The following is a 27,711-nucleotide window of genomic DNA, read 5'->3' on the forward strand; positions in this document are numbered from 1 at the left end:
TTGAAACAATACTAAAAATGATGCTGTGTTTAGTCTTTGCCCCCTCTAATGGAAGTATTTCAGGCTGTGTGCTTCTAAGCTGTGTTAACTTTGGCATGTATATATATATATATATATATATATATATATATGTATGTATACATACATACATATTTGATGTGGACTGTTTTAAAAGTCTTTATTGAATTTGTTCCAATATTGCTTCTGTTTTTTGTTTGTTTTGGCTGCAAGGCATGTGGGATCTTAGCTGTTTGACCAGCGATCGAACCCACACTCCCTCCATTGGAACGTGAAGACTTCACCACTAATAAGGGAGCCAAACACACTTTATTTGCAAATTTTAAACATTCATGCATAACCCTTGGATTGAAGAGGAAAATCAAAAGAGAAATTACATACTATCTGGGAAAAGAAACAAGGGAAAAAATGGTAAAACATATACTAGGGACTTCCCCGGTGGTCCAGTGGTTAAGATTTCACCTTCCAAGGCACGGGCTTCCCTGGTGGTGCAGACGGTGAAGAATCTGCCTACAACGTGGGAGACCCGGGTTCAGTCCCTGGGTCGGGAAGATCTCCTGGAGAAGGGAATGGCAACCCACTCCAGTATTGTTGCCTGGACACTCTGGTAACCCACTCCAGTGTTCTTGCTTGGAGAATCCCATGGATAGAGGAGTCTGGTAGGCTGTACAGTCCATGGGGTCACAGAGTCAGACACGACTGAGCAACTAACACTCACTCTACTGAATATGGCTGGAGCAGGGGGCCTGTGAAAACTTCACTCTTAGGTTCTTTAACCTGATAATGTTTTCTTGTCAGCCTATTATATCCTGATTTTCCTCAGTGACCTTTGGGCACATAAACAGGGATTCACTATTTGATTAAGATATATATATATATATATATATATATATATACATATAAATGTATAAAACTGTGTATTATATATCCATTCACAGTTATTGTTTGCATTATTCAATTCTGTTATTACTTTGTTTTTTAATTTTAAATATACATAAAAGCAGAGATAAGACATAAAAGCATCCATCACCAAGATTCAATAACTGTACATTTTGCTATGTTTGTTTTTTACTGAGGTATTTAGAATTAAAGTATAGGCTTCATTTCACCCCTAGTTTGCCTCTTCCCTACTTAACCATGTGAAACTGTTACTGTACCTGAGAAAATAATGATGACGTTCTATAATATAAAACTCCATCCATAGTCAAATTTCCCTAATTGTCCCTAAAATGACTTTTAAAAATCTGATTTGTTCAAACTAGGATCGAGTCAATGGCCATGCAATATATTTGCTTGCCTCGTAACTTCCAATTGCTTCTTAATTTCTAACACTCTTGTCCATTTCTCACAAAAATGTGCAGTTTTTTCCTCACTATAATCTTATCTGTATCAGGTTCTCTTTCCTTTACTAGTAGGTTTCACTTAGATATTAGGTTGTTTGTTATTGTTGTTTTTAAATACAGGCTTATGACGCATAGCACTTAATTGTATAACATTCTAACGTATCATATATAATTATTTTAAACCATGTTGAAATTAATATCTGCCAGTCCTAATTTATACTTTGTTTTCATCTGCTTTATCCTTGCAGATGTTTCCCCAGAAATGTATTTTATCTTTTAATATTTATTTGGCTGTGTCAAGTCTCCCTTGCATCCTGTGGGATCTCTCATTGTGGCATGTATACCCAGTTGCTATGTGGGACGTGGGATCCTAGTTCACGACCAGGGATCCAACCTGCACATTGCAAGCCAGATTCTAAACCACTGGACCACCAGGGAGGTCCCTCTCAGCAATTAATTTTAAATATGTAAAATATTATTTTGTTTCAAGTGCTTTTCTAATAAACAGCTGACAATTGGCCTTCCTTCCTTTTGCGTGTTGAACCCAGTGTGACAGGGTCTATCCTTCCATGGGAGAACTCAATTCTTTCCATTTAAGAACACTTACATGTATAATGTAGTCTCCTGTGAGATGCTGTTGTTGATTATTTTGTATCAGTGTTTCTTCCTCACTTTCGATGGCTTGATCAAGTTACTGTTCCTTCCATCTTCCCCTTTCTTAATCTGGAAGTCCCCATTTAGACCCTTGTCTCACATGTCTTCCCCAAATTCGTATGTTGAAGCACTTACTCTCAGAGTAGCTGTTTTAGAGATGGAGCTTCTTGGGGGTAATTAAGGTTAAATGATGTCATAAGGATGGGTCCCAGATCCAGGAGGATTAGTGTCCTTCTAGGAAGAGACACCAGAACTCTCTCTCTCTCCTGCCCCTCCTTCCAGCACCTGTACAAAGAAGAGGTCATGTGAGTGCCCAGCAAACCGAGGGGCAAGACTTCAGAACAAAACTCGTCTTGCAGGCCCCTTGATCCCAGACTTCCAGCCTCCAGAAACAAGTATGTGTTGTGTAAGCCTGTGGCAAGACTGGTATTTTGTTATGCTCGCCCAAGGGGATAGACCCTAAGACTCCTTCCATTGTGTTGATGGTTCCCTATTTCCCACATCTCTTTACTTTGAAAATAAGATACCAAGTATTCCACACAATAAGATGTTCTATTTTTCTACTAATTATTCCCCCTCAGTCTAAGAAGATGACCCTTCCAGACATCTTTTATTTTCTTCCTTTCCCCTTCCCCTCCAAGATGAGATCCTAGCAAAGTTTATCATTTGCGCCCCCACTCCCCGCTGCCCCGCCGGCCATAACTCATAGGTACTGCTGAGCTATGACTTTTATAAATAGACTATCATTAGAATTTTTCCTCCTAGTACAGACCTTCAATTTCAGGAACCCTTACTTAGCACTTAGATGGCACAGTCTGAGACAGGTCTATCCTTATTCATTTTTGTTTAATTTACCCACATATCAAGGTCTGCTGCTCACCACTATGTCTTTCCCTTTTCATTTTTCTTCATTCTCTGGGCTCTGTCCTGCCTCTTATTTCCAGTTTAGAGTCTTCTCTTGAGTCTTTTTTTTTTTTTTTTTTCCCAGAAGGGGCAGGGAATAGACGAGAATTTGGAAAGTGTTATTGCGGAATCTTCCTTCCCTTTCACAGGTGAGCAGGAACTTACCTGTGAACAGGATGCTTGAGGGAAGGTCTACGCTGGGCATGAAAGTGGACAGAAGTCCCCTGGCATGGCCTCTAGATGTGATGGAGGAACCGTGGTGAGATCTGCCAGGTTCCCTCTCCCTGTCGGGGATCACGGGAGCCTAGGGCAGGGGAGTGTCTGCCAGCCTGGGTCTCAGGGGACCAGTGTGTAGAGCTCCTGTCAACTCAACATGAGCAGCAAACAGCCTTTGAGATCTGAACAACTGATTTTGTTTTTAATTTAAAAATTGTTCTGGTACTGATGTGTCTTAGTCAGCTCAGGCTGCTGTAAGGAAATACCGCAGACGGTGGTGGGGGTGGCAGCAGAGACTTAGCCCTCACAGTTCTGGAGGCTGGGAGCCCAGGCTCGGGTGCTGGCAGGCTCAGCGCCTGGCAGGGGCCCTCTTCCTGTTTGCAGATGGCCTGTTCTCATCCTGTCCTCGCGTGGCCGAGGCGGCCGTGGGGGAGGTGGTTTCTGGTCTCCTCCTCTTTCTACAAGAACTCTAATCCCATTTGGGGCCCCACTCCTGGGACCTCATCTAAACCTGTTACCCCCCGAATGCCCCACAACCAAGTGCCATCACGCTGGGGGTTAGGGTTTCAGCAAATGAACCTGGTAGAAGGGTCACAAGCATTTAGTCCATAACTTGCTGGATAACCTACCCCATCTGACTGATTCAGAAGCCATTTGGATATGGGATGCTCTCACTCTCCAGATATAATTCTCTCCCTCCTGTTGGGCTCTGGCCCCTGCCCCCACCTCTCCCACCCAGGTGGTATGATTTTTCTTTATCAGCAATTTGGGGGCTCAGATCTGATAGCAGAATACCCGCATGTTTGTCTGGGTCCCCCAAGAAGCAGATGTTGCAATGCAACTAAACACACAAGAAATTTACTAGGGAGGACACTTAAGTGAGGGGTTTCCCAAGTGGCTCAGTGGCAAAGAATCCGCCTGCCAATGCAGGAGACACAGGAGATGAGGGTTCAATCCCTGGGTTGGGAAGATCCTCTGGAGGAGGAAATGGCAACCCACTCCAGTATTCTTGCCTGGAGAATCCCATGGGCAGAGGCGCCTGGCGGGCTACGGTCCACAGGGAGGCAGAGTTGACATGACTGAGCATTCACGGCATGATGGCACTTTGAGAGGAAATGGGGAGGGAGCTGGGAGAGCCGTCGTACCATGATCCCACCTAAGTGAAAGAGGGAGGGAAGGAAGGACGGCGGGCGGAAACCGAATACTCAGTCAAATCCTGCTGCCAAAGATGCCTGCTCAGAAAAGGCAGATAGACAGGAGATGAAGCAAGGCCTGGCCCCAGAGTCTGGCCTGACCCTTCTCCCGATGCTCTCCACAACGGCTGAGACGCCTGCCATGCAGGCCAGAGCATGGGTCGGCATGGCCAAGCATGGCAGCACAGGGGAGGGCGCGGGGCGGGGTGCACCAAGGTGTAGACAGTGCTGCGGATTAAGGATCGTGGAGGCGAGCACGCACACGGTGCCTTGGTCTGTGATGTGTACACTTCCTGACCTCACCTCTGTGCCAACAGGGCCTGGACCAGGAACTGGCCGAGTAGATGCTTAACAGACATGTGTGTCAAGAAAGAATGAACACCGGTAGCTCTATTCTGGTCTCAGATTCTAAGATGAAGTCTGGGAGAGAGAGAGAGACTCTGGGGTGGGAACACCAAAGAGGAGCCATCTGGATGGAAGTCAGGGACACTTGCCCCAGTAGTGTCAGCCTTGCCCAACACCTCCCCGCTTCTTTCTGACCTGCCCCCACCCCTCCCTCTTTGATTCTTGCACCTCCCCTTCTCTCTGACGCCCCCAGGCTCTCTGACCTTCTCTGGTCCTCCACTCCCCACGCCTTTCTTTCTGATGTCCTGTTCCAGCCCCTGCTCTGCTGGGTTCAAAATCGTAGGGCAGTCGTGCAGGAGTCAACAGTGTCCCTGCACTTAGAAAAGAAACAGTAGCCCATGAGAGTGAAAAAAAGTGAAAGTGTTAGTCACTTGGTTGTCTGCCTCTTTGACAGCCTATGGACTGTAGCTCGCCAGGCTCCTCTGTTCATGGGATTCTCCAGACAAGAATACTGGAGTGGGTTGCCATTCCCTTCTCCGGGGCATCTTCCTGACCCAGGGACCGAACCCGGGTCTCCTACATTGCAGGCAGATTCTTTACCATCTGAGCTTCCATGGAAGTCCAGCTTATGAGAGAGTGAGGTTCAAAGCTGGAGACAGAGACAAATACGACCAGCTCGGCTTCCTTCACTGCTTGCCTGTGCCACTGACTCTGCTAAGGGCAAAACACACCATGTCCCCATTTCACAGATGAGGAAACTGAGACTCAGGTGAAGTGACAGGCCCAAGGTCAACCTAGAACCATCCAACTCCGAAGCCAAGCAGCTTGCACTACCCCTACCCCAAGCTCAGAGACTGTGCTGGTGTGGTGCCTGGCTCACCTTATAGCTTTTCATCCTTGCCCCCACCTCCAGGCTGGAGAGCTCCCCAGGCACACTGAGGGGCTGATACTGCAGGAAGGGGATGCCCCACACCACCCAGTGAAGGGGTGTGCCTAAGCTCCCTCCCTACATGGTGCACACATGGACTTCTGTGAGTGCACCGGTGAAATCCATCTTCCTCCCATAGCCTCAGAGAACCTTCATGAGCTGGTCCAGCCTCCCATCCCCCTGGAGGCTCAGAGTCCTGCCCTCTGAACTCACCTTGTGCCAACTTCCCCTGGGCTTATATCCCAGTCACATCTGCCTTCTGGCTCTTCCCTGAAGAAGCCAAGACCCCTCCCCTGGCCCCAGGGCCTTTGCACAGGCTGCTCCCTCTGCTTAGACGCCCTTTCCTGGATCTGAACATGTCATTCACATCTCAGTTCCAATGCCATCCCTGACTTGTTCTTCAGTTGCCAAGTTGTGTCCGACTCTTTGTGACTCCGTGGACTACAGCATGCCAGGTCTTCCTGTCCTTCATATTCCCTAGGAGTTTGCCCAAATTCATGTCCATTGAGTCAGTGATGCCATCCAACCATCTCATCCTATGTCACCCTCTTCTGCCTTCAATATTTCCCAGCATCAGGGTCTTTTCCAATGAGTCAGCTGTTTGCATCAGGTGGCCAAAGTATTGGAGCTTCAGCTTCAGCATCAGTCCTTGCAATGAACATTCAGGGTTGATCTCCTTTAGGATGGACTGGTTTGATTTCCTTGCAGTCCAAGGGACTCTCAAGAGACTCCTCCAGCACCGCAGCTCAAAAGCATCAGTGCTTCAGTGCTCCATCTCTAACTACGGCCCCTACTAATGTCCCTCTGTCCAGCACACATTTCACCGTCCGTCACCCACTCCTGGCTTTACCCTGATTGTTAACTGGTTCACTGTTCACTCTCCCAGCAGGACGACTGTTCCATAACAGCAGGGACCTTGCTACTGGCTCTCTAACACCCCTGGAGGCAAGAGCTGGATTGTCAAACTGTGTAGACATCCAGGGGATGGGGGCCGGCCTTGACTTCGGGGGCCTGATAGGTGCATGGTGTCCCAGCCCTGCTGATGATGACAACTCTGTGATCTCCCATAAGTGCCTGGACTTCTCTGGGCTGCTGCCTCCTGATTTGTCAAATGAGGAAGGAATCCTAACTGCCAGCGTCCCTTCTGGCACCGTGGGAAGAGAATCAAATCTTGAACAGTGTTCCACAACACGTGCATCCTCAGAGCGTTCGCTGTGCCTGCTCCACACTCAGAACCAGGGAGGGGGGCATCAGCCTGTCCCGCAGCCTGGGGACAGGCAGGCAAAGTCCCCTCTTCCAGGAAGCCCTCTGGGGGCCAGAGTTGAGGCTAGTCTGGGTGCCCACACTCCCATGTGACCCACAGGTCTCCAACTCCAGACCTTCCATCCCCTGTTCACTTTGCATCACAAACTCCCAGTCCCCTCCTGGCATGGAGGCCCCCAGGCTGGCAAGTGCTGTCAGGGCAGACAGCAGTTCAGGGGCAGAGAAAGCCCTTCAGAAGCGCCAGACCCTGCAGAGCCCCCCAGGTGGTAATTCAACTCTGTGGATGTTTCCTGAGCCCTACTCTCCTGGGGACTCGGGTCAAACAAGCCCTGTCCTGGGACTCTCATGGCCTGGACCAAAGCAGGGGATGGAGTAACAGTGCTGAGGACAGGACTGTTTGCACAGGGGCACACGGGCCGTGCCCTAGACCTGGCCTGAGCCAGGAGAGCTTCCTGGAGGAGGCACCCTGCCCTCTCTCCCCTCCCCTGAGAGGGTGATGAGCCCGGTAATGATACACAGGATACACCTGCAAGTCCCCAAAATAGCAGCGGTGCGTACAGGGACGCTGCATTCTCGCTGCAAAATCGCTGCCACCTCGACTGCGTTTGCAAAAATACCTTCTGCCACGCAAAGGTGAAAATGGCAGAGGCGAGAACTAGGCTTCGGAAAAGGAAAAATATTTAAACACCTTCCTCGGGGATCTGTAAGCTCTCGGCACGGGGACAGTGATGGCGCCCGCCGTGTGACTGGGCTAAAGTTAGCTCCCACCGGGGTAGCTGGCTGCGAGCAGCGTCTCCACCGCGAGCGTGTGGCGGCTGGCACAGCTCCTTGGCCGGCAGGCAGGGAAGTGCGGAGAGGAGGGCAGTGGACCCACACTGCGTGCCCCCCGCCCCCCACAGGCACCACACACGCCTGCCTGCATTACATCTGGACGGATGGGGGCACCTCCGCCCTTTGCCAACCAACCCAGGGGTGCACAGAGGGGGTCACTCATTGGCCCACGGTCACAACAGGTGGAGACGACAAACCTGGAATTGGGATCCCAGCCACCCAACTCAGAAGGCTATTCCACATCGAGTACGATTAGGGTCCATCTGGGAGAATCGAGTTTGCAAACGCGGGAGAGAGCCTGGTCACACTGCGTGTGCGCCTTGCAGACAGGCTGCTTCCGTGGAGACGGTCCCCAGCCCGGCCTCCACACCCCGGCTCTGTCCCTTCCCGGTGCTGGACAATTTCCGGATGTGCCTGTCCAATGACAGCAACTACCGCGTGAAAGGATCCTGTCTCACACCCAAGTTCAGGCTTTCTCAACGTCCCTTGGTTAGAGCATTCTCCATAAACTATTGTTTCTGTTTATTCTTAACAACAGAAGATTTTTTCTAGATTTCTTATTTTTATTTATACTATCGTTTCTTTTATGAAGGAGAAAAGCTGGATTCAACAAATGTTGAACGTCTCTCTATGGGTGTTTAACCATTAGTTCAGGCCCTGGGTGATGAGGAGGTGACCGAGAAAGGTCACCGATGCCATTTCCTGGCCACCGCTATGTTGTTCTCAAATCCATTTCATTAATCTAGTCAGCAAACGCCCAGGAGCCTCTGCTCTGCCAAGTGCTGGGTACCCAGCAGCGGAGGTCGGGGACAGGATGCCCCTCCCCCTGCACAGGAGCCCCGCTGTGGGCGTGGACACACGCCCTCCCATCTCCTGGGCCTGGTGTGGGAACAGCCTCCCGCAGGTACTGGCCCTGCTGCCTTGGCCTCGGTTAATGAGACCCTCCTCGTGGGCACAGGGTTTGGGCTCCTCCATCTGTCCCCCTCGGGAGCTGTCAGCCGGTGAAGCTTCTGCCGATGGCCTGATTGATCCTGGCAGCGCTGGGGCTCCGTGGGGAAGGTGATGGAGCTATTTATGGATCAGGTATGGAGCTGGGCAGTTGTTCGGGCCGCATTAAGAAGCCTGAAATCCATTAATCACGTTTCCTCCAGTAAAGACAGGGCATGTGAGTGTGGCCGGCACTGGGGGCGGTCCTTGGTTTGAAGGAAGGGGCCTTGGCCTGGCCTTGCCTCCACCCTAGTTCGCATGTCAGCCCCAGTCCCGAGGAGCGACTAGATGAAATTCCCACTCTTAAAAGTCTACTAACTCTGGGGGCACATCCGGAGCCCCGATTCCACACACTAATTGTTCCTGCAACAGTTTAGAGTGCGATCTCCTAGGCATCTTTGCCCACATGGCTGCAATTCGAGACCCCAGTGCACATGGAGAATGCTGGGGCTCAGAAACCTCACGTGAGACGCCCTAGGGCCCATGTCTCAGGGAGGAGCTCGGCCCAGTTTGGGGTGCACATCCTCACATCGTCTGCTGATCAACATTTGGGGCAGCTGGAAATCCAACAATCGGAAGCTCACGGGCTGTGACAGTCCACTCTCTGAACGACCTCCCTGGCCCCTGATATGACCTCCTGGAACCCTTTGGGCAGGCTAAGCTAGGCCCAGCCTCAGTTTCCCTTTTGTGCTATGGCTCTGCCTCTTGTGTCTCAAACCCTGGGCCCCTTTCCTGCCCTCCTTCCCCGACTCTTGCCACATCAGCCCTGCTGCTGGCCCTGGCCTCTCTGGGTCTAATCACAGAGCCAGTGAAGTCACTGTGAGCCCTTCCTGGGTACCAGGGACTGGGCTGACCCTCCCCCTTCCTTCGCAGCCTTGCTGCCTGGGCCAGAAGAGAAGGGCATGGCCTCCCAGCTCGCAGCATGTTCCACCAAGCATCTGCAGTCCTGGTCACTGCCCCAAGTGTGGAGCCTTGGCTTCATCACCAGCCAGTGGGATGCCAGCGGCCTCACAGGGTCAACATGAGTACTTGGTGCCCCAGCTGAAGCTGAACACCCAGCAGGTGCTCGAGAAAGACTCCCTCGGGACCATCACAGCAGGGGCTGTACATCGCTATCGTGGTGCCACTCTTGATCAAGAGCTGCTCATGGCCCCCTCTGCCCTCCTACAGTGGGTGTAAACTCTCCTTTGCCATGGGGCCAGATGGGTGATGGCCCTGAAAGGAAACAGGTGAGTATGGAGCCCAGAATGAACCCTGTGTATGCAACTGTGTTCAAGATTCTCCGGCTGTAACAACAGATCCTGACCTAAGACAGGGCTGGGGTGGATTAGCAATGTCTGCCGCAGGCCCAGGTCAAGGGAAGGCAGCTCGTATGCCAATATCGGTGAGCTCAGCCTTGGCGCCACTCCCCTCTCCAAGCTCACTGCTTCCTGTTTGAGCTCTTGTTCCTTCCTGCCCTCTCTTCCACCTTTGTCTTTTGTGTTCTTTCTCCTTCACTGCACTGGACTCCCAGGGGCATCGGAGTCAAGGCCTAAACCTTGGGCACTTCGGGGTCCTGGCAGGTAACCACCTTTGCCATCTGCATAGCTTCCCCCCCTCCTTCACTCTTGCCTCTAGTCCTTCCTGCCCTCCTATGAGAGATCTCGCTTGGGGCAGTGACCTCAAACCTACTGGCACATGAATTCAACTCTGCTCTTTAGTCTTTCACAAACATTTATTGTATACCTTGGGGCTTCCCTGATGGCTCAAACGGTAAAGAATCTTCCTGCAATGCGGGAGACCTGGGCTCTATCCATGGGTGGGGAAGAGCCCCTGGAGAAAGTGAATGGCTACCCACTCCAGTGTTCTTGCCTGGAGAAGTCCACGGGCACAGGAGCCTACTGTGTGGCAGGTCCGGTGTGACTGAGTTGAGGCTGGCATGGCTCCTGCCCTCAAGGAACTCACTGACTGGCAGGGGAGGTGTGAATGGCACCGAAGGGGTCACGGGATATAAATTACTGCAGGGATGCGGGCGCCTGCCTCATCCAGCCTGGGGACAGGGGAGGCTTCTGGAGGAGATGCCAGAGCTGGATCTTGACGACTAGGAGAGGAGAGCCTGAGGAGGGCATGGAACAGTAATGAGGCGGAGGGAATAAGGAGAGCAAAGGCAGGGAGGAGTGAGGACCGAAGAGGCCCTTGCCCTGGGCACTGGCCCCGCCCCAAGGCGGGATCACCCACAGACTCATCTGCTGATGGGGAAGGGGCGCTGAACCGGAAGTGAGGTCCACCTGACTCATTGCGGGGCCAGAATAAACTGGCTGGCCTCCCTGGGTGAGGCGGGGTAGTGATTCTAACCCCAGGGCCTCTGGACACCCCACCAAGTGTAGAGAACCGAGAAAATAAGTAGGCATTAGAGTTATAAAACCATGATGTTCTCTATTATCTAATCAGATACACCTGGCTTTATTAAAGACACTAATGGCCAGGGAGGCTCAGGGTCAGTTCCCCGGAGGAGCACAGACAGGCTGCCAGTGTGCAGGCACCAGCCTGCACAGGTCTCCTGTGCACCAACTCACAGTGGCTTAAACCAAAGACTGAATGAAGCATTTGCTCCGGGGAGATGGCCTGCAGCGGTCCTCCACCAAGACCTGAGCGGCTCCTCAAGAAATGCTTTCCCTGGGCTCTCATTGGCTAGGAGGTGAGCCACGCCCAGCCAATCACTGCAGTCTAGGGGAACCACACCTGGGCTCTGGATCCACCTCCAGGCTGAGCTGAAGTTGGTGTTCCCAGGCCACCGGCAAAAAGGGAGGTGGTCTCTGCAGACCCACGTCAAGCAGCCTGCTTTCTGGACTGAGCAACCCACAGTGCTATAGCTGAGCGAATGCCTTGGGGATGAGTGGCTGGGGTCAGGAAAGGTGTCAAGACCCAGGCTCTGCTCCAGGGAGCTCACCTCCCCCTCCAGGTCAAGACCATGGCAGTACAGGGCAGTGTGGGTGCTGGGGGGACAGACCAGGAAGCCCTCCTCTTTCTTTCCTCCCTCATCAAGAACCCTTCAGAGGTCCGGCTCCAAGGCTTGTGCCTCTGGAGTCCAAAGGCTGTATTTGGAAGGGGAGAGGAAAGAAGGACCCTTGTCTGGGAGTGGTCTGGGGCTCTTCGTGGCACTGTGAACTTGGGCGGAAGGCGGCCAGCCAGCTAGGTCCTTGAAGGAACGCAGGACAGAAGCCAGGAGGAAGTTCAGTGCTGGTTCTGGACCCGAATTGCCTAGCGTCCCTGGGCACGTGCTCCTCTCCCGTTGGAAGCATTCCCATCTGTAAAACAAGCGGTTCTGACTAGTTCGCCTCCGAGGTCCCTTCCAATGCTGCACACAAGGCTACTCCGTTTGCCTGAAAGGTTGTCTATAAACTGAATAAAAGTGGCTCCCTACGAAGCTTGGAATCCGTGGGTGGACAGATTCCCATCCCCCGCTGCCGCACCTGCCAGAGGGGACAGCTTGGACTTTTCCTACCAGGGGTTGACTTAAAGCGGGCGACCTGTGGGTCGGAGTCCACTGCCCCCTGGTGGCGTCCGGGCGGCTTCCGGACGGCGTGGGCCCGACGGCTGTGACTCAGGGGTGGCGCCGCGGCCGCGCGGCGGGAGGCCCGGCTGGGGTTCCGCCGTGGGCCGAGCCGCCACGGCGCAATTAATTACCAGCTGCTGGGAATCCTTGTCGCCCGCTCGCGGTGACTCACCGGGCGGTCAGGCTCATTCGCCGAGCGCGGGGGCCTCGGTTTCCAAAATGAATTTTGGGGAGCGCGCCCGCTAGGGGTGGGGCTCCCCGCCCCCGCGCCCGAGGGCGAGCTCGGACCCAGAGGGGACCCAGCGGCCCAGACGTCGCCCGCAGCGCGGGTTCCCTTCCCCGGTACGCACGCCCGGGGCACAACCACTCGCAAGTCCCCAAAGTGTGATGGACAGCATTCAAACCGGGGAGCCTCCGTGGGTCCCCAGACTCTCTCGACCCTGAGTCCTGTGGACAGGGAGCCCAGCACGGCCCGAGGGGATGATCTGCGGGGATCTAGGCTCCTGGAGCGAGATGAGCGAGGGTTGAGTTTAATTCCCTGGCCTAGAGTCCATGGCTAGCTTCTGCCGCGTTTTTTTAGCCCGCAGCCCTGGGGAGGCGCCCCTTCCCCCAGGTCCAAGGGATGGGGCGCCCAGGGGTCTCTGAGACTCCCGCTTGCCCCTTCCGGCTTCATTGCTCAAAAGGCTATTAAAGGGGCTGGTGGTAGAGGAAAACTCCCTCGACGACCTGAGGGAAGACGGGGGTGGGAAAGAGGGCAAAGGGGGCTGAACCAGGCGAGTCGAGGCGAGCGAGGGTTCCTCTCTGGGCTCAGCGAGCAGCTGTGCCCAGGCCGGCCGGGAGAGGCGCCGTCGCGAGGGGCGGAGAGTCGCGGGGAGGGTCAGGGTTGAGCTCCGGGGGCACCCCGCGCCCAGCCTCGGGGAACTAAGGAGTGTTTCTCGGAAAAGCAACAGGAAGCGGACAGGGGAGCGCGGCGTCCTCCCCAGCGGCCCCATCCCAGGAGCCGCGGCTCCTGCCATCATCAGCGCTCCCCGGCCGGGGCTGGGCCGACAGGCCGGCGGCGCCCTCCGAGTCCGACGCGGCCCTCGGGATCCCAGCGCGCCAAGAGGCGGTGCATCTAGACCCGTGGCACACTCCCGCGGCCAGGTGGCTGACCCCCGGGGAAGCCGCGAGCGGCGGCGCGCTCCCCTCGGGCGCCCGCGGACCCGCCCCTCGTGCGCCCACTCTCAGCCGGATTTCTCCTCTCCCTTAAGCTGCCTGTCTGCCTTCTCCGGCTGCATGCCGTCTCTGCGTCCGAGCCCGGGTCTCTCAAACTCTCCGCCTCTCGGGGAGCTGGACTCGAGCCGCCCGAGCAGCCTCATTTATCCTCCCATCCCCCCGCCGAAACCTGCCGGCGCTCCGCCCCCACCCCTACTCGGGCGACACCCGGCCCTCCGCCCGCCTCCGCCCCCTCCCCGGTGCCACCGGGCGCCCCTCCCTGGCCCCCTCCGCGTGCGCCCTGCGCCGCGCTCGGTCTGCAGAGGGAGCCGCCGCCGCGGCTGCCTCGCCAGCTGGCGGGGGACCAGGCGGGAGGTGGCGCACCCAGGAGGCTGCGGGAGGGGGGAAGGAGGGAGGGAGGCCGGGCCTCAGCGTAGCCCGGCCCCCGCCCCCCGTGGCCCTCCCGCCGGAGCTGGGCTGCCACGCGCGCGCGCGCGCACACACACACACACATACACACGCGCGCCCGCGCGCGCATACACACACTCACTCACACGGGCACACATACGCACAGACACACGCACACACACTCGGGCTCCCTCCGGCGCGCACGCACGCAGCGCTCCAGGCAGACCAGCGCTGCGGCCGCCTCCCCGGACGCCGGAGGGCCCCGACCCCGGCGCGGCTCATGCGCCCGAGCCCACCCCTCATCTCCGCGAGGCCCGCGGGACCCCTCCCGCCGCCGCCGCCGCCGCGCCCGCCGCCCCCGGAGGAGCGGACTGGCCGACCGCCGCCGCGCCGTCCCCCGGCCGCCCCCGAGGCAGCTCCGCCGCGGGCCCTGCCGCCCGGGGGCCGCGCCCCGCTCCCGCGCCTCGGGGGCTGAGCCCAGCAAACTTCGCGGAGCGGCCCACGCCTTGCGGGGGCCCCGCCGCATCCCGGGGCGCTCGGGTGAACGCAGGGCGCTCGGACCTCCGGGCAGCGGGCCGCCCCGCCCGCTGCACCTGCTCGGCCCCTTCCCGAATCGCTGGGGACTCCGGAGACGCAGCCACTTCGCAAACTTTTTCACCCCCCTTCGAAGGGGGGCTCGGAGGGCTAAAGGGGGAAGGAGGTCCCGCGGGGCGCGCGCAAACCTGCGGGCTCCTAGCTGGGCGCCGCCTCCCCGGAGCCGGACCCGAAGGGGCGCGGGCCCCGGCGGCCGCGCTCCGGCTCCCGCTCCCGCCCCTGCTTTTCCGGCGGGAGCGGGGGGCGGGGTGCGGAGGGCAGCGAGGCCCTCGCGGTGCCCGGCGGGGCCGCCGTGCATGGCCCTGCGCAGTGGGGCGGGCTGTTTTGGCCGGGTCTGGCGCAGGGTGTCGGGGCTCCCGGACTCCTGGCCCCGGCGCTCCAGCAGCCTCCTGTGCCTGTCTGCCTTCTCGCCGGAGCCCGGGCCCGCGCCGCCCCTGCCCCGCCAACCGCCTCGCGGTGGCAGCGGCTGTGGCGGCCCCGGCAGAGGGGGGCCCCCCCAGCCTCCCCGCCCCCCGCCTCCCCGCTGCTGCTGCTGCTGCTGCTGCTGCTGCCGCCGCCGCTTACAACTTGGAGGCGGCGGCGGCGGCGGCGGAGGAGGCGGCGGCGGCGGCCGCCGGGCGCTGCAGTGGGACGCGCGCGGCTGCGAGCCTGCGGGACATGCCCCCCGCGCCGGCTCCTTGCTGGCGGCCATGAAGAGGCAGAACGTGCGGACTCTGTCCCTCATCGTCTGCACCTTCACCTACCTGCTGGTGGGCGCCGCCGTCTTCGACGCCCTCGAGTCGGACCACGAGATGCGCGAGGAGGAGAAACTCAAAGCCGAGGAGATCCGGATCAAGGGCAAGTACAACATCAGCAGCGAGGACTACCGGCAGCTGGAGCTGGTGATCCTGCAGTCGGAGCCACACCGCGCCGGCGTCCAGTGGAAATTCGCCGGTTCCTTCTACTTTGCCATCACGGTCATCACCACCATAGGTAAGAGCTGGGCGCGCCGCCGCCCGGCTCCCCGCGTCCCGGGAGGAGTCCGGGGAGGCGGCTGAGCGCGCAGCGCAGGGCTGGGTGCGGGGCGCCGAGGGTTAAACGCCGCCTGTCGCCGGCGCGAGGGGGGGCCTTTCCCGCAGCGCCCCCTCCTCTCCGGGAGCCCCCCGCCTCTCCTGCGCCTCCTCGCCGGCCTCACCCCTCGCGGACCCCACCCGGGGCTCTCCTCCGCGCTGGTGTCTGGACCAGGCGTGCGAGCCCGGAGCGAGCGTGCCGAGCCTAGAGGGCGGAGGCGCCACTTTTGCGAAGAGAGTGGAGCGCTAAGAATAATCCCCTAGCAGACACCCACCCACCCACCGCCCCGGCGCGGGCTGGGCTGCGCGGGGCTCCAAGCCTTACACTTACTACCTCTCCCGGAGTTGGAGAGGGCTGGCTTGGCACCCGCGGCGCGGAGACCGACTCAGATGGCCCGGGCACTGCTCTTGGAGCGTGGGAGGCGCTGACCCTCGCCAGCCTTCTCCGAGCCCCCATCTCAGCTTTCCTCCCTCCTGGCTCCTCTTCTTCCAGGGCTGGAGCCCGGGTGTGCCAGGCCCCTGGCAGGAGAGAGTTTGCTGTTTGGTGGTGTGGGGGGCGGGGGGTGGGGGGAGACTGGGGGGCCGTGACAGCCCGCTGAAAGGCTCTAGGAGGGCGGGGGCGGGGCTGGGGTGGGGACAGGACCAGTCCACCCCGGGGCTGTGAGGGTGGGTGAGGCAGGAGTGCTTACTGCTGAGAAGCTGGGAAGTTCTGGCCCGGTTCAGGGAGAGAGTCCAGCTGGCACATCCTGTGGGTCCTGAGCCCAAAGGCATTGCCCACCGAGCAGTCTCTGGGGGGTTCCTAGGGCAGGACCCCCACCGAGGCCTAGGGGTTTAGAGAACTGTGTCTGTCACACTTTGAGAGGTGGGGGAAGGGGTCCCTGTAGCCCAGTGGAGGTGGGGACCCCTCCCCATGGAGGCGGGAGGTAGGGTGGCGTCTCTGGTTTGCAACTTGTCCCAGCACGGCTTCCAGCCCCTCCACGGCCACCCCCTTGGACCTGTTGGGGCCACTGCGTTGGCTCACGGGCATCACTCTTTTGCCCCCCTCCACTTATTTGTGCCCCTGCGCCCTGAGCAAAGGCCTCCTCTCCCCCCAGCCTCTCATCACCCCTCCCGCCTGACTTCTCTGGACCTCTTTCTCTGATTTTTCCTTCCCTTGATATTTTCCTTTCTCTGGAAAGCTCTGCATGCTGCAAAAACAGTATTTCTCAGTGCCATATGCAACAGGAAGCGCCAGCACAGGACGGCTTGTCTTTCCTTCTTGGTTGAAAAGACTTTGCAGAGAGTCATCTTGTTTGAAATGTTTAATTCATTGGTGTAGGTTTCTATGTTTTCAGAAGGAAATCGTCCTTCTGTTGTCAGCAGAACCAGCTTTGCTCCCTCTTGCCACACGCCCTTGGCCCTGTGGCCAAAACACAGAAAAGTCCTTCCTTTCCCACCCTGTGCTTCCAGCTCCCGAAAGGGCCAGCCGGCCAGCGTTTCTGTCTTTAAACTTTCAGCGTGAGCTGTGGCCAAGACACACATGTGCAGGATGGCAGTCTTGTGGGGCAGGGGTCTGCTTGTGGGAATGTGCTCCCCCCCCAACCACAACCGACCGCCCCTGGGGGAGGGGAAGAACTCATCATTCCCGGAAGGGCCTTGAGTGATGTAGACTCAAAACAAAACCTGCGAGCATGCCGGCTTCCAGGAGTGACATGAGCCCAGGATACCTCGCTTGGGCTGGTCCTGAGAATTGAATTGCAGCATTGGCGAGATGGTGGTTGGAATTACAAATCAAACCCAGAGATGGTCCATTTACCTGATCAGGTTCTTGTCGATTGCACTGATTGATTCTGATTGGTGGTTCTGGATATGTGCTTCTAACAGTTAGGGCTCCAAAAAGAAAGAGTCGAGACAGGGTGGCCGAGTGGATCTTAGCCAGAGGTGCAGGCGGGATTCCAGTCAGCACAGGAGAAGGGGCCGCTGATGACTGGGTGACGTTTTCTCAGTACTTTTATTGAATTTCCAACTGATTTTCCAGAAAGGAAGGTTGGAGTACATGTGTAAGGTTAGGAAGTCAAGACTGTCCTACCAGCGCTTCCCTGCCGTGGAAAGATGCTAAGGCTGGAGCGCACTGACCAGGCTTGGAACCTGAGGCCGGTCCGACCTGGAAGACCATGGCGTGTGTGGGGTGGGCTGGTTCCTGACTCCCAGCCTCAGTTACCCCCACCTGTAGGAGGGCTGTGACCTGGGAACACCTACTGGGGTGACTCTGAAGAGCCAGTGGGCTCCCTCATGCCTGCAGCCACCTGGTACAGTGCTGTCTGCATTAGTAGGTGAGAATCCAGGAATTTTGACATCAGCCTCAGATTCTCCCCTAAGAAGCTGTTTAGCTCTGAAGAGCTTGCTTTTGCAGGAAACCAAGCACCTTTCTAGTTAATTCTGTTTTCTTTTTTTTAATATAAATGTAAATTAAGGTTCTCCTAGGCCTAGAACAAAACCCAGCCCCAAGCCAGGCCCTCTGAGGAGCCATCTCCTATCGGATGGTGATGTGGACGAGTCAGGTACCTCTTCGCAGGGTTCTTTTTCATCTCACCTTGAGCGGTTTCTTGAGCCTGTGTGCTCCAACTTCTAGTTCCAGCCTCCGAGGTGGGGCAGCCACCACCCGCACCGCTGATGAACCCTGCTTCCCGGATGGATGCACTTACTAGCGCCCTCGGTGAAATGGATTTTAAGAACACATATGATGACCACTTTGCCTTGGATCCGTGACCGCTGTCTTCATAAGAGGCTTTGCTGGGCTCTCACGCCGACCACAGCCCCTGCTGTCCCGGGAGGCCCAGACTCAGCCAGCTTTGTCCCAAGGAGGGACGAGCACAGGTCACACTGGCTTTGAGAGGGCAGACTCACTTCCGTCGTTGATCCGGGTCTGGGTGCTGTCTGTCTCCGCTCGCTGCTTCTGAGGTCTGTGCCACTTGTAGCTACTGCCCAGTAGATCATGTTGTTGGTTCTAAATTTGGCAAGCCCTAGGCCTTTGGAACTCTCCATCACATCAAGATGAAAATCCTTCTGCACACCCTGTCATGCCTGTCTGGTTCGCAGGAGGGTTGGATGCCCTCCCACCACACTTCCTGGGCTGTCGGGAGGAGTGGTGGGACTCGGCCTGGCAGGGCTGTAGAGTGCCTGGGCTGAGTTGCTCTGCTGGGGCTAAGGGCCGGGTGGGGAAGGAGCCCCAACAAACTTGTGCTTTTCCTACGGAGGCGCTTGAGGCCAAAATTATGTCCCATACTCAGCTACTACACCTGACGGCAGCGGGAATCTCGACACTCCTCTTCAGACTCTTCACCTCTGTGTTCTAAGCTGTTACCACCTTCGGGATCCTTAAGGAAGAAACTGTGCTTAGAATTCTGATCTCATTTGGAGGATCTAAGAGGGCGATTTAAAAACTGGTCCTCACAGGGGAAGGAGGGAGTGGAGGACGTGCGTTTATGTTTTTGCTGCTGTTTGGAGGAGGGGAGACTGACATGGGGTGGGTCCCCCTAGCTAAAGGCGGGGTGGCTGCTGCAGGAACCAAGGTGATCGGCTCAGGGAGCAGGTCTCTGGTGGGGAGTGGGACACTGTCCCTGCTCGAGGTCCCCTGAGAATGTAGTGGGACATCCCCTTTCCTCGCTCGTACACAAGACCTTGAACAGAGTTCTCGCCAAGTGGGAAGTGTTTCCCGCGTCATCCTCTGGTGCTCCTGGTGCTGTGTTCTGTCCATGGTTCACAGCCTCGCTGCGCTGCCCCTGCCTGGCCTGTGTTGCCTCTGAGGCTCTGGGACCATCTAAGATGATAAGATAAGGTCTGGCCTTGAGGCAGGAGCAGGGCTGGAAGCCCACACAGTTGGGTACCGTCCAGCGGGCAGCGCAGGGACAGCTGAACTCAGTTAACCCTTCCCGCGCCACCAGCAGGCAGCCTGGGTTGGTGAGAGTCCCCACTGGCCTTCGTCCTCCAGGACACTTGGCTTCCCGTCCACCCCTCACTGCTGCTGCCGTCAGCGCCTCCTCCAGCTCCAGCATTGTTGATGCCATTTATCCTGCCCCCGGAGAAGTGCATCTTTCCTGGCACCCCGGGGCCCATGCAGAGCCTCACACGGAATGGGCACCTCCAGGAGGACACTGGATGGGAGCAGGGCCCCTGAGCACACAGCTTGCACATATGTCACCTCTGAGGCGGGAGGGAGCATCACCCCACTTTACAGATGAGCAAACTGAGGCCCAGAGGAGGCAGTGTGCACTGGGGCAGAGGGCCCAGAACTCCTAGTCGGGATCCCCTCACTGCCAGCTCCAAGCACAGATTCCACCAGGAGCCAGGGACGGGCCTGTGGAATCTTCCATCTGTGTCTTTCTGCTTCTCCTTTTGCCTCCAGCAATCCTGCTCAGCCAGACTCAGGTGGAGGCTTGGCCACCCACACACAGCGGGCTGGAGAGGAGGGCTGGGGTCTCCTTGTGACCTTCTGTGTGGCAGCGGGCTGGGTGCAGCCGCATGACAGGCTGTGCTGAGCTCCGCCTCCCAGGCCTGCCTGGACCTGGCCTTGCGCCGTGTGGCCCTGGCCCTTCAGCAAACACAGCCTGTCTGTACATGTCCTGGGGGAGGCAGAGGGCTGGGTTCCCTGACTCGGGGCAACCTGAGAGAGAGATGGCTCTCCTGAGGTGAAAAAGACACCACCGCACTGAGGGCTTCGAGATGGCAGGTACAGCGTGAGACCCCGTGTGTGGACACCTGTTGTCTTCATCAGCCTGGACTTTCACTTTAAGCCTGGGAAAGTGGGGGCAGGAGGTGACCCAGGCTTCCATGTGCATCTCCTCCCCTGTGGACCTGCGTCCACATCTCCGCCTGCCCACCCCATGCCCTCCCTCGCCAAGACCTCACTGCAGCTGTGTTCACACCTGCCCCGCCCATCCCCATGCACCTGTGTTCACACCTGTCCCCGCCCATCCCCACGCACCTGTGTTCACACCTGTCCCCACCTGTCCCCATGCACCTGTGTTCACACCTGTCTCCGCCCTTCCCCACGCACCTGTGTTCACACCTGTCCCTGCCCATTCCCATGCACCTGTGTTCACACCTGTGTTCACCTGTCCCCGCCCATTCCCACGCACCTGTGTTCACACCTGTGTTCACACCTGTGTTCACACCTGTGTTCACCTGTCCACGCCCATTCCCACTCACCTGTGTTCACACCTGTATTCACACCTGTCCCCACTCATCCCCACGCACCTGTGTTCACACCTGCACCTGCCCCTCCCCACGCACCTGTGTTCACACCTGCACCTGCTCGCCCCTATGCACCTGTGTTCACACCTGTCCCTGCCCATCCCCGACATCCTCCCTGCACCCACGTGTCACACCCCACACACCCACGTGTGCATCCATCCTTTCCTCCGTGCCGTCATTCGCTTACTTGTTCACTCTCCTCATTGCTCAGAGCACTCACTCAGCTCTGTTCATGGTTCACGCTTTCCTCTGTCACTGGGATGTTGCCTAGTTCCTCCCATGTGCAGAGTGGGGTGGGGGCTGCTGTGAGGGAGGAGGTGCATGGCACCTCAGCAGGCTCAGTTAGTGTTAATGCCTTGATGGCAGGGGATCTTCAGGTTGTTCCAGCCTCATCTTCCCACCAGATGATCGGCAGATCTCGGTCACTTTTAATTTGAAAAATTTTAAGATGTTTGTATGAAAAAGCACACCTATCACAAATGTATTGCTCAGTGATCCCTGTAAGCAAACCCTGCCATGCAACCAGGACTGAGCTCAAGAGGCAGAACATTGCCAGCCCCCTGAATCCTCTGTCATCAGCCAGCCTTTTCTTGAATGCTTCTCGTGACAGGGAGCTCATCACTTCACATGTGATGAAGTATGTGTGCCTCAATGAATGTGGAGGTTATTCCCTCCACAGGGAAAAGCAGTCTGCATGTTGAGGGCTGGCCTTCTCTCAAAGGACTGGCCAGTCTCCATGGTGGTCATTTGAGGGACCAGAAGGTCTCCATTTAGAAACTGGAACTTGGGGGTCCAGAGCCAGAAGAGAAGAGAGAACTCAGCACCCAGAGTGCGGTGGGTCTAGAGCAGAAGGTATGCAGTGTGGTCCAGAGTGTGATGGGCACAGGGAGCCAGGATGGACAGGCAGCCAGCCCCAGGCAGCTGACCTGTGCTCTGAGTCACACCAGCTGTGCTACAGGGCCAGGGAAAGCACAGGAGGAGATGAGTGGAACGCTGACATTAGGGAGCCAGGCCCCTGGGCTGCAGAAGCAGAGGCAGTGGGCACTTGAGGGAGTCCATGGGCAGTGGGGTCTGGGATATGAAAGCTTGGTTAAGGGTCTTCTTCTCCACCTGGTGGACATCCTCCTCCTTGCCACCCATTGGCAGGGGCTGGGGGTGGGGTGGTGTCTGGCATTCACTTCCTTAAAGGATTATGTTCAGAGTTCCCTTCTGCCTGCCTTCACTCTGGGACCTCTGCTTGTAGAAAGGTCTCCCTTTTGAACTGAAGGCACCCACCCTGTGGTTTACCAGTTCTCTGGTGGAAGGGCTGAGTAGAGCTTGGTTCCCTTCCTGTCCTGAAACAGTCTCGGGATTTTGGAGCTGGTCCCAGGGCCCCTGCATTTCCTTCGATAATGCCTTCATAAGCTGGGGCCCTCTCCCCTAAGCAGTTTTGGCACACACACGTGCTCTCCAAGTCAGGTCTGATCATGCAGCGAGAGCAGAGAATCACCTCCCCTGGTCTAGCACTGTACTTCTGTTAATGCTCCCGCTCAGTATGCCAGCTTTTCTGGGCAGCCCCCTCCCTGCACCGATGAGTGCTGAGCCTTCGGCCCACTCGAACGTCTGTCGTCTGCTCCAAGAGGACTCTCCTGTAGTCACTGTCTTGAGCTGGGGTGCACCCAGACCCTGATGTTGATCTCAGAGCATAAAACAATTATGTGCTGTGGATACAGAGAAATAGAGATGATTGATGGAAAGAAATTGCAGCGGGGGAAGATGAGAAAATTTAGGAGCTCCGTGAATGCACTGGCCCAGCTTGTCAGGACACCATGAGATGTCTGCCGCCAGGCCTGGGGATACCAGCGTCCCCAGCTGGTGACCCTCTATTGGCTCAGGCACCTTCCCAGTCATGCTCCTTCCTGGGGTCTTGGTCCTGAGTGAGGAGGGGGCCTGGCCGGGGAACAGCTGCTTAAAGGTGGGGCCTGCCCCGTGCGGTGGGCTTGTCCTGACCTGCCCTCACCTTTGTTGCGTCCCCAGCCCTGGGAGGGTCCCTGGGTGGTGGCAATGTGGTGAAGGAGGGGGCCAGACCCAGAGGTGGGTGAGCTGTGGGCTGTGGTGGGCTGGTGGGTGTGCAGGTGCGCTCGGTGTGGCAAGGGGCCTGCTGGGCCTGGCATGTGGAGAGCAGAGGGGCCCAGGGCCAGGCCCGACCTCTGGCCTCGGTCTTCCATCCGGAGGTGTGGGTCACCGTGCCGCCTGCCTCCAGAGCCTGAGTGCAGAGAGACTCGAGGGGCCGGCCGATCACGGGGTCCCCCAGCCTCAGGCAGGGCAGCTCACGTCTGCCTGTCCTGGAAGCCCGATCCTGGGCACACCCCTTTAACCTGCTTCCACATCCATGAGATGGGGACGCAGAGCTTGGCGGCTGTGTGTCTCAAGCATCAGAGAACCAGAATGTGCGGTGAGAGGCCTCTCGCGGCCCCAGGCTCTGACTGTGATGACGGAGGCTGGCAGGTGCCTCCCACCTCCCTGCGCCGTACCAGCTTAGGGGCCCTGGGACCATCTCCAAATTTCCAAGACTGTTTTGGGACAGGAAGGGAACCACGCTGGGAGTGTCGTCATCACAGCCTCCCAGCCCGGCTCCCTGCCCACCCTCTTGGGGGCCGCCCCGCCCCTGTGGGTTCCCGTCGCCCTGGCCCTTGTGGCTGCTGCCCCATGTCCACGCTGCATTAGAGAACACCCCTGGAGATAGCAAACCTGGCCTGCAGCAGAAGGAGGCTCCCATGGTGGGGGAGGCCAGGCTGGGGGCTTCTGGAGTCATGGGGTCCCAGCCTGGGCCATAGGTCTTCTCACCCCAGGCTTCTTGGGAAAATGTGACTTCCTGGGAGGCCACCCTCCTCCACCCTGCAGCCGCAGTGGCCCTTCTGAAGCCCACACCACCAAATTCCACTGCGACTGACCCCCCCCCCCGCACCCCCAACCTCTTGGGTCAGAGCCAGGCCACCGTTTCTCCCGCAGGGCACCCCGGTCTGTGTGTGTGATGCAACCTCCCCAGTGGACACCTGAGTGCCCAGGGCAGGGCTGGGCGCCCACTGGTCTTGGGCTCCCTGGGGCCCTCCTCAGGGCACCTGCTGGGGATGAGATTCATGCCCGGTGCTGAGAGCTGGGGGGGCCTTTGAAGTGAGTGCTTAGGGGCCCTCTTCCTGCATGGCTGGGCCCTGGGGCCCCTGGACACGTGCAGGACACAGGCCCAGCTTCTTAAACCTCAGCTGTCAGTTTTAGGGAAGATGGCAGTTTGGAGACCTGTCTCGCCGATGGGGAGCACCTCGCTCCGACAGCTTGAATGTGTGATCTCAGCCCCCAAGGCCACCACCAGTGACAGGCCCATGTGAGTCTGCCGGGCACCTGGCGGGGAGAGACACCCACCTGCGAAATAGCCTTGGGCTGTTACGGCCCTGCCAGACATGTGGGGCAGGAGGCCAGAGGCCTCCTAGAGGACAGCATCACTGGCCTTTGCCCGGGGCCGAGGGGCACAGGTGTTTGCTTCTGCACCGCATTGTCATGGCACCCAGCCCTCCACCCTGGGGCATCCTCCCTGCCCTTCCAGCCTCCCCTCTCCACTGCCGTCCCCCTCCACCCCTCCCTGGACACCCCTGGCAGGCCGCTCCCACCTGAGACCCTGCCCGTGCTGGTCCCCCTGCCCAGCTGGCCTGTGCGCTCACAGGGCTCTGGGGCCACCCTTGAACCTGTCCCCTGACACTGTCGGGAGGTGACAGCAGGCCCCGTCACACGAAAGACGCTAGAGGGCTGGGGTCAGGGCTCTTACCCCGGTGTCCTGAGCCCCAGGGATGTGCTCACCGGGTGCTTGAGGACTGACTGCCCGGGACGAGACGTTCGTGAGTGTGAAGCCTGTGCAGTGGTGTGTTTGGTCCCTGTTGGCCACTTGTTGGAGGTGTGTGAGGGGGCAGGCATCTGGGGTGCAGTGAGTCTTAGGGGCGGGTGAGGCCTGCCAGGGGGAGAGGGGCAGAGACTGGCGCTGGCAGCTGCTATGGGCGCTGCAGCCCTGGGGTGTCCAGGCTGAGAGCAGGGCTGTTCCCTGGAGCCCGGGCCCCCAGAGTCATTTGTGGATGCATGGCTGCCTCCTTGCTGTCCCCCCCGCCCCACACCTTTGCGCTGTGGTCTTTGGCGCAGCGGAGCTTAGTGGGGATCTGCCTGTTGGCTCTTGGGTGTTCCTTTAGGTACTTCCTAGGGCCCACCGGCAGTGTCCCTGCTTCCGTGGGCAGGGGACCGTGACTGCTCGTGACCCATGATGAGGATGCTGCTGTGAATGCCGTGAAGAGCACAGGCTGTGCGCAGGGCCCCCGCTCTGGTCCCCATGTGACCTCGGGCGGGGGCACAGTTCCCCCCTCCCACCAAGGACGTTTGGGGCTGGATGCCTCTTTGCGACTTCCCTGGTGGCTCAGGCGGTAAAACCGTCTGCCTGCAGTGCAGGAGACCCCGGTTCGATCCCTGGGTTGGAAAGATCCCCTGGAGAAGGGAATGGCAACCCACCCCAGTATTCTTGCCTGGAAAATCCCATGGCCGGAGGCGCCTGGTGGGCTACAGTCCAACTGAGCCACTTCACTTTTGCTTCCACGTCTTTGCAGTGGGGGCTGTCCTGTGCCTTTTAGGACAATGAGCAGCACCCCTGGTCTCCATCCTCTAGTTGCCGGTAGCAACTCCCCTCCCCCACCCAACAATGACAGATAAAAACGTCTCTAGACATTGCCACGTGACCTCCAAAGTGCACACAGTCCCCTGTCCTGCTGACTTCTGCGGACGGGGAGAAAAAGCCGCCACCACAGAACGTGGTGGGAGGGGCCGAGTGATGTGGCGTGTGCGCGTGCGCTTCGGGTGCCTGGGCCATGGGTTCCTTCCGTCTGCCTGCTTCCTCCTTCCTCCTTCCGGAGGAAGCCACACAACCGCCTGGGGGGCGTGGGGGGTCTTTGGAGGGAGGTGACTCTCAGGCACAGTCCTGTGTGGAGGGGAGATGGGAGCTCAGGTGCCCCTGGTGTGAGTCACTCAGGGGGAGGAGGGGAGAGGCATTGGAGAAAGCCACAGGAGGACACTCGGCCTCCCCTCTCCCCAGGCAGAAGCTCTCTCGGCAGCGTTGTTGTGTCGTAGGGGGCATGGATTCTGCTCCAGCCTAGCCGCCAGGCCCCAGTAAGTCTGGAGGCAGCCCCGTGCCCCTCGATCCTCATGTGTGCAACGTCGGGACCTTTTCTCTCTTGAACTCTGGTGGGAAGTGACTGCTGGCGATGCAGGGCTGGACTGGATGGGCTCCGACCACAGGTCTCATCTGGGCCCCAGGAAAGGGCCTGACCCAGGCTGCGGGGGATATTCCCACTGAGTCCAGTTGTCATGAGAGGTTTCCCAGTGTGAGCACTGTTTTCGGGGAGACAGTGACCTCTTTGACCCCACCCCAAGTGCTGAGGGGCATCTATTTGGTCTAGCATCTATTTGGAGCAAGTGTTTGGCCAGAGGGATTCAAACACCAGTGAGCTCAGTGGATGCCAGTGTGTGCTGGTTCATAAAGTAGCTCTCATATGGCTGAAAAAGAGAAGTAGTGAGCCGTGAAAAATGGTTTTATAAAGAGGCGGGAAGTTCCCCATCATTCTCCTATGGTTCTGTGGTCGCACGTGGGAATGGCTTTAGCTTTTCATGTTCACACTTTTATCTTTGCCCAAATGTATGCCCACTGTTTCTGTCATTTCATCTGTCATGAATCTCTCAGAGACTGTGTTCAGCTGCCTGTAGCAGAGAACCTAGGCTACCGTGACTGGACCAAACAGCAATGAAGGAGTCTGGGGCAGGTAGTCGGGCTGACAGGTAGCTCCATGATGCCGTCAGAGACCCAGACTCCTGTCTTTCTGCCCAGCCAGCTGTCAGCTTTAGTTCTTAGGCTGGTGCCTCACGGCTCTAAGATGGCTGCTCCACCTCCGGCATCACCTCCAGCATCCTTTCCTGGCAGGAAAACAGAGAACAAAAGACAAAGATATGTGCCAACTGAATCTGCTCCTTTCTAAACAGATTTCCTGGATGGCCCGCCCAAGGACTTTTACCTACATCTCATTAGCCAGGATGGAGAAGGTGATGGCACCCCACTCCAATACTCTTGCCTGGAAAATCCCATGGATGGAGGAGCCTGGTAGGCTGCAGTCCATGGGGTCGCTAAGAGTCGGACATGACTGAGTGACTTCACTTTCACTTTTCACTTTCATGCATTGGAGAAGGAAATAGCAACCCACTCCAGTGTTCTTGCTTGGAGGATCCCAGGGAAGGGGGAGCCTGGTGGGCTGCTGTCTGTGGGGTCGCACAGAGTGGGACATGACTGAAGCGACTTAGCAGCAGTAGCAGCAGCAGCAGCATTAGCCAGGAATGTGTCTCATGGACAACCCTAGCTGCAAGGGAGTCTGGGAAGATATGGCATGTTGCTTTTCAAACTGAATGGGTTCTGAAGGTGAGGAAGGAGTAGAGATAGGTATTTATATTCTCCCATGGTATCTATGGCATATGCCTGGCATTTCAGAGTCCTTTTCTCTTTAAGTTTACATCAAACACATCAAACGTTACCTTGTGTTTCTGCAGTCTTAAAGAAAATCTATTTTCATAGCTCCATATCCACTAAAGGAATGTATGGCCATCTATTTAATTACTTCTATATATATGTTTTAATGTATATGGGGGAAGATGGAGGGCAAGAGGAGAAGGGGGTGACAGACGATGAGATGATTGGATGGCATCACTGACTCAGTGGACATGAATTTGACCAAACTGAAGGAAATGATGAAGGACAGGGAAGCCTGGCATGCTGCAGTCCATGGGGTCGCAAAAAGCCAGACATGACTTAGCAGCTGAACAACAACAAATGTATCTGTGTCTTTCCTCCTTTTTTTTTTTTTTTTTTATAATTATTGAACATCTGTGTGTGTGTGTGTGTGTGTGTGTGTGTGTGTATTCTGCTGGGTCATTTTTCCCACTTAAGGCTTTGCTGTCATGGCAGGAT

The 27,711-nt window shown here is 57.3% G+C and overlaps 1 protein-coding gene and 1 long non-coding RNA gene across 2 annotated transcripts in view; one reads left to right on the plus strand and one right to left on the minus strand.

Moving 5' to 3' along the window:
• Positions 1 to 308: 308 nt before the first annotated feature.
• On the minus strand, positions 309 to 15,660 carry LOC132660279 (uncharacterized). The gene is made up of 2 exons (XR_009601702.1): positions 15,156 to 15,660; positions 309 to 10,776 (listed from the first exon to the last, which is right to left on the minus strand). It is a non-coding gene; the product is annotated as an uncharacterized LOC132660279 (long non-coding RNA).
• The window catches only part of KCNK9 (potassium two pore domain channel subfamily K member 9), a 108,906-nt gene continuing 95,455 nt past the window's right edge, over positions 14,261 to 27,711 (plus strand). The window contains exon 1 of the mRNA XM_004011627.6: positions 14,261 to 15,384. Coding sequence (XP_004011676.3) covers positions 14,709 to 15,384 — 676 coding nt within the window. The 5' untranslated portion in view covers positions 14,261 to 14,708. The remainder of the gene's footprint in view (positions 15,385 to 27,711) is intronic.

This window comes from Ovis aries, chromosome 9, assembly GCF_016772045.2.
Source record: "Ovis aries strain OAR_USU_Benz2616 breed Rambouillet chromosome 9, ARS-UI_Ramb_v3.0, whole genome shotgun sequence".
In the NCBI taxonomy this organism is placed as follows: Eukaryota; Metazoa; Chordata; class Mammalia; order Artiodactyla; family Bovidae; genus Ovis; species Ovis aries.